The sequence below is a fragment of the Agrilus planipennis genome, unplaced genomic scaffold (assembly GCF_000699045.2).
Source record: "Agrilus planipennis isolate EAB-ADULT unplaced genomic scaffold, Apla_2.0 scaffold63, whole genome shotgun sequence".
Taxonomy (NCBI): Eukaryota; Metazoa; Arthropoda; class Insecta; order Coleoptera; family Buprestidae; genus Agrilus; species Agrilus planipennis.
In genome coordinates, this window is record NW_020439363.1 from 313,859 (window position 1) to 319,922 (window position 6,064).

Below are 6,064 nucleotides of genomic sequence, written 5' to 3' on the forward strand. Positions count from 1 at the left end.
GGACCATCACAGAAGGGCGTCGTATGTAGGTTAGGCTGGGGCTGGTCGTGACATTTTTTTTATAAAGTGTCATAATTTTTTGTTTGTTTGATTATTTTACCGGAATGTAGGTTTGTTTGATTAAGTAACTATTTGGGTTATTAATTTAAAAACAATTTTAGATACCGGACTATTAGAAGCGACATAAATAAATAAATTCTGGGAAAAGAGACGTGTAACTTTTAGCCCCGTGCCAGGGGCTGGTTGTTACACTATAAGGGGCAAAATGTTACAACAAAAACCAAAAGTAATATAACACTATTTATTAAGAACAATGACAGTTTATTACAATTATTATGTCTACAACGTCAAACCACAATGTCTGTATAGCAGTCTTTTGCCCCATTAAAACAGCAACAAACTAAAAAACAGTTCAATCACTGTCGGATGTGGCGGTATCCCGCCTTTCGTTTCTTTTGGTGATTACCACTTCGAATAAAATGGACTGTATTCTCCTTACTAATTGTTTTTTATTTACACTATAATACACTTAATTTAATATTAACCTATCTATAAACACTTGCATTAATAAACTTGTATAATCAATTTGGTTGTTGTACATATATTGGGTTTTATTGGTATAGAATTGTTTGAATTGTTGAGTTGATGAATATGAATCGAATTGATTGTTGGATATGAATTGAATGAATCGAATTGATGGTTGGATATGAATTGATATAAATCGAATGCTTTTCATGCTTTCAAATTTCAGTATTTATAATAGGTACTGAAGAAAGCGACACGCCCAAAACAGGCATCTTTGGGGTAGGTAACTGACCTTACTGGTCTTGTCTTTGGTGAAATACCGAACCCCAATAAATTCGGTATTTCCGCCAATATCATAAAGTTAGTGCTGGTCGCACATGTTTACTTAACAACTACTTTGAATTTATCCTAAACTATAGACCTAATAAAATAAAATATTCAGAAAAACTACTTAAGAAATATNAATTTTTATCAGATTATCAAGCATGGTACTCGAGCAAGTATACACAGTTCATACGTCGAGGTGCCAGTTCTTCTTCCCCAGCGGCAAGGCCTAGAGGTTTAGACCATTGCTTAGCATTCGGGAGGACGCCGGTTCGATTCCGAATTCGTCTGCCTTGGTCCAAGCTATTCTGTGGTTTCCTTGGATCACTTAGGCAAATACTGAGGCAGTTATATTCCACAGATAATCTTTCATTCTCCTCTGTCTTCATTTCGTCCGTCTTATCTTTCTCACCCGAACCTCCACCCACCTATTCCCACGAGGCCTTCCGCCCTACCTTCCGGCGTAGTCCGAAGGGACTGCCCTCCCACCAGCACTACTAGCTGGTGGGAATGAAACACCCAAAAGTTTTTTTTTCCCAGCATGCGGGGTGTAACCAGTATCACTACGAGTGCAACTTCAGACGGCTGGGTAGGCAGGAAGATCTTCTACGTAGTGCCCCTGGGTATTCAGTCTCCATTACTGGTCGGATGTTTGACGGACGAATCCCCTTGCTGGTCGGGTTGATGCGATTGCCACCCTGATTTTTGACACTCATGTCAGCCAGGCTATCCTGGCGTAACAAGCGAGAGACTATTTTTTTAAACCTCGACTACATTTTTACGACTTTTTCTAATGATAGTACAAGTGGCGAGCTTTTTCAGAGGTCTTTCCATTCTTCTGTGGTGTCCATATCCAGCATCGGAGATGGAAGGATCTTTGAAACAGTTCGCCACTCGTGCCAGCGAAACTTTAGTAATCAATTCCTTCTGCGGTGTCTAAATCCAGCATCAGAGATGGAAAGAATTCTGAAGAAGTTCGCCACTAGCGAAACATTAGGAAGCAAATCCAACCGACGACGGTTTTAGACCCGAATCAGACAGCATCAGTTCTCCTATTGACCTAGAAAGCCGTCACCAATTTGTCCGGCCTTTTTATACATTTACAGGGGGGGGGGTTTAAGGAGGCTAAAGAATACTCCCGTTATTACACTTGAATAAGTAGCATTGTTTTGAAATCCTTCTTATCTAGGCTTCTAATGTCGATGCCTTTACCCGGTTTTCGCAAAGTTCTCTTTTATTTACTAGCTAACATACTGGCTAAGTGGGTTCACAATAACGTAATAAAAAATGGTTACAAATCGAGTATTAAAAAGATTTTTTATCATTATATAGCCAATTTTTTCAACTTCCTTCCAGTTATAACCGGATAGTCTGTAGTATGTACCTGTGTTTTTGATTTGATTAGGTGTACAATATCGCCAGAAAGTTTAGATACTCATACTTTATATAAATATTTATTGCCTGATTATAATCGATTGCAGTTTTAATGCAGAGGATTATTTGTACAATTTATGGGACATTAAAATGGTTTACACCCATTGTAGTATTGGAGTATAAATCCCTCATTAAAACGCATGGACTTGGAAAAAGTTACTTTTAGAATGCAAGGAAATAATTCTAAAAGTTATTTTGTCGATTATGAATTACATTTAGTCAGGTACAGCAATTTAAAAGTTTCGCTTTAGATATCAAAGATTATTCAACAATGGAAATAGTAAAGTTAAAACTGTTCTTAACGTGCAGTCTTATTATTACGACTTATTGACGGTTTGTTTTTCTTTTATTGCAGAAAATGTATGCTGTCCAAAAAAATAAGGCAGGTGTAAATGTAGGTGCGATTTCCGAGTCTATTCGATTTTTTCATAAAAAGTGATGCCAGTTTTCATTTTTTCTAATTGCAGAACAAAATCAATTCCAGAGTAGGGTAACAAACGTTTTACTATAAAAAAAATTAGCATAGTAAAGGAGGGAGGTGGCAGATGGGCCAGGCCCATTCTAGAACCCTCCTGGCCCACCCTAGAATATCAATAATCCAAGTATAAATAAGATAAATGTACAATAATTTACATTATACACGTGTATAATAAATACGACCATAAAACCCAGGGGGCGGCTCAAACTTTTACGCGCCATAACCTGACATACCCTGGGTTATGTTGTCAATTATTTGGTTTAGAAACAAATTATTACGTATAAAAATGTATTACTTACTTGAGTTTCTTTATTTGGAAGTCAGAGGCACCAAACACATCAATATTTGAAAGACCTGCTCTGAAATTATTACTGTTCTGGCCTCTTATTATGTCTATTTTTGGGATGTGGAAAGGTTCCAACGTTGGGACACCAAGTTCAGGTATTCCTGATTTCAAATGGGGACGCAAGACTTCTATGGATGCCCTAACGCACTTTCCAACTTCGGGATCATTTCTTTTACATAAATGGATATATTTGGCTGTAAATAAATAAAAATTTAGAACATTTAAACGATTATTATAGTGCAGTGTAGTGAATACATCTGGTGCCCTTGAAGACATAGAAGCGCAGACATGTTAACACACTTTAAAGTTACTAAATGGAAATGATAAAAAAAGGAAAAATGTATAGTTAATTCCGCTTGCAGTCTTGCAAGGTTAGCGACGATATTTACCTGTAAATATAGTTAATTGTACCGACATTATTTCTCAATATTCTTTATAGATAATTGCAGTCGTAATTAATTTCTGTAGATTATAATATTCTTTGAAGAAAATTGCGGGAAATGGTGATTTCAACATTTCCTTTTACTGCATACTGTAGTTTATATAAAAATTGAATAAATGTAGGAATACATCGAGAAAACCTCTTTGAAAGTGTAAAGCTATTTTCCTTTTCTGTTTTTTTTATACAAAAATTAAAAGAAAAACTATAATAACTCAATATGTAGAATGAGAAGGTGTTTTCTATATTATAAAACCAGATCAGTAGTGGACACATTTAAATCACAATAAATAATTATTTGTAATTATAAAATACTTTTAATTATCATAATTTGTTGACAGTGTCCGGAAGTTGTAAGGGAACAAGTTTCAAAGCAAATATTTTACAAAAAGTAGCAAAGTTCTACTAAAAAATATTTAATCGCAGTATAAATTAAATGTTAAGTTACTCCATTACGATGTTGTAGCGCAGGTTTGTCAGTATCTAAGTAAGCCGTGAAAAATATTGTAAAAAAAACATTAATAGATCTCGGATTTTGTAAAATTTCACCCCAGTTTACTGATTTAAAATATATTAGCGAATGGCCAAAAAGATGTTTCTGCATTGCAAACATAATTGGTGCTACCATCTCTTTTCATAATATAATATTCTGGAAGTGACTGACTTTTGGAACGTTTAATGAAAAGATGAGGTACTCCTTAGGCCTACTTCTGAGATCCAGGATGTTATCAGTATTTTTTAATTAAAAATTGCTAATTTTGACGTAAGTGGAATTTGTAGTTAAATGACTAAATACGGCATGGTCATGAATGAAATATAAATATTGCGTATCATCATATTTATATGTATATATATCGTTTATGTGGGTTCAACTAGTAATAAATAATTAATTAAAAATAAGTGGGTTATTAAAAGAAGTTATATTGCATATTCTTGACGTCGCCCATCAATCCATTATCTGTATGAAAGTAATTGAAAAAAAAGTGGACAAGAAATAACGTTAATAAGCAAATTTGTAATTAGCTAAATTATTAAAGTATGTTTCAAATGACGAAACACGTGGGAATATAAAAATTTAGACGTCACGCTTTATGAACAACATGGAAAGAAGAATCTAAAATTATCTAATACTTAATATTGTACGGATCGGTTTCTTCAATGTATTGCAAAACACTTTGCTTAATGCTTTTAGTAACTAAAAGTTGAATAATATTAAACATTTGTCGTTCGTGACTCTTGTTTTCTACTTTTTAAGATAGTTATATGCGAAGCAACACACTTAAAACTTCTATTATAATTGTTTTACCCTATTAGACCTTATGTACAATATTTCAGTTTAAAATGCCATTTTAATTTGATATACTTTTGTAATTAAAGAAGAGTATTAAATATTTTATCGACCATAATCCAAAGTTTAGTGTAGTAATTTATTTAAGATTATTAATAAATAAAGGTCAAGGTAATAAGGAAATATACCTGTGCACCTATTGACACCAAATTAAAAAAGTACTAACAGAGAAAACAACTTTTTCTAATATTACGATGGAGTCACAAAAAGTAAGAGCTTTGTCTATTTTGACAAAAATACTGACATTGTTTCTGTGTATAGTTATTAAACGTTTTTTGAGTAAATATTTATGGTTAATTGGATTTAATTATGTTCAGGTAGGAAGTGCAGATAATTACCAGGAGATTTATTCGTAGTTAAATTTTAAATTGTATTTAGTTTCTCACTCTAAGGTGTACAAATGGCATTCATCTTTTTGTAAATAAGCGAGGTCTCTCCTTTATTTAAGAATTTTAGTAGAATTAGAGGAGACCTATTTTAAGGATGGAACTAGGGGTGAACTTAAACTTAATAAAGATAAAATAATTTTCTAACGAAGTACTAGTTCTACTGCTATCTGCATCATTACAAGTTCAGATGTAAGGGATGAAAACACCCTTGTTACCCCTTTTAGAAAATATTAGGCAGAAGAAGTAAATAATTACATACTGTAGAATCTTCAATTCGAGTTCTTTCATTGGAATTTCACAAAACAATAGTTGTAAAGTATGTGTAAATTCGGTTTTCTGGAAAATGCTATAAGGAAAATTCTTGCACAGTATTTTTTGAATGCATCACTACTACCTAACCTACCTATCCCTTATAATATTATTTGAATTATCGAGTTTTTTTTTTAGCTTTTTATAAACTATCAATTAAAAGAAATAAATAAAAAATGTTCCAAATCTTTAAAAAGGCCTTTCTTATTAAAACTCTTATTAATTAAATGGAATCGATTTTTACTTGTCGATAGCCATGATTTATAGCAAAATTAAAACAAACTACATGTTACAAAGTCTTATTATTTAAATCAAAAAGGATCATTTAAAAATAACAGCACCCTTTAAAATTTTCTGTATATTGAAACGTTAAGTACGAAACTACCCCATTTTGAATGACACGCTACAATGAAGAATTTTCTGGACTTTTTAAAAAGAATTGATTTTTTTTAAATAATTCCCTATTAGGGTA

At 32.8% G+C, this 6,064-nt stretch overlaps 1 protein-coding gene across 1 annotated transcript in view; it reads right to left on the reverse strand.

The window, feature by feature from the left end:
- Window positions 1–1,385: 1,385 nt before the first annotated feature.
- The window catches only part of LOC112905760, a 16,399-nt gene continuing 11,720 nt past the window's right edge, over window positions 1,386–6,064 (reverse strand). Inside the window, exon 2 of the mRNA XM_025978805.1 lies at window positions 1,386–3,301. Within this exon, the coding sequence (XP_025834590.1) occupies window positions 3,057–3,301 (245 nt within the window). The 3' untranslated portion in view covers window positions 1,386–3,056. The remainder of the gene's footprint in view (window positions 3,302–6,064) is intronic.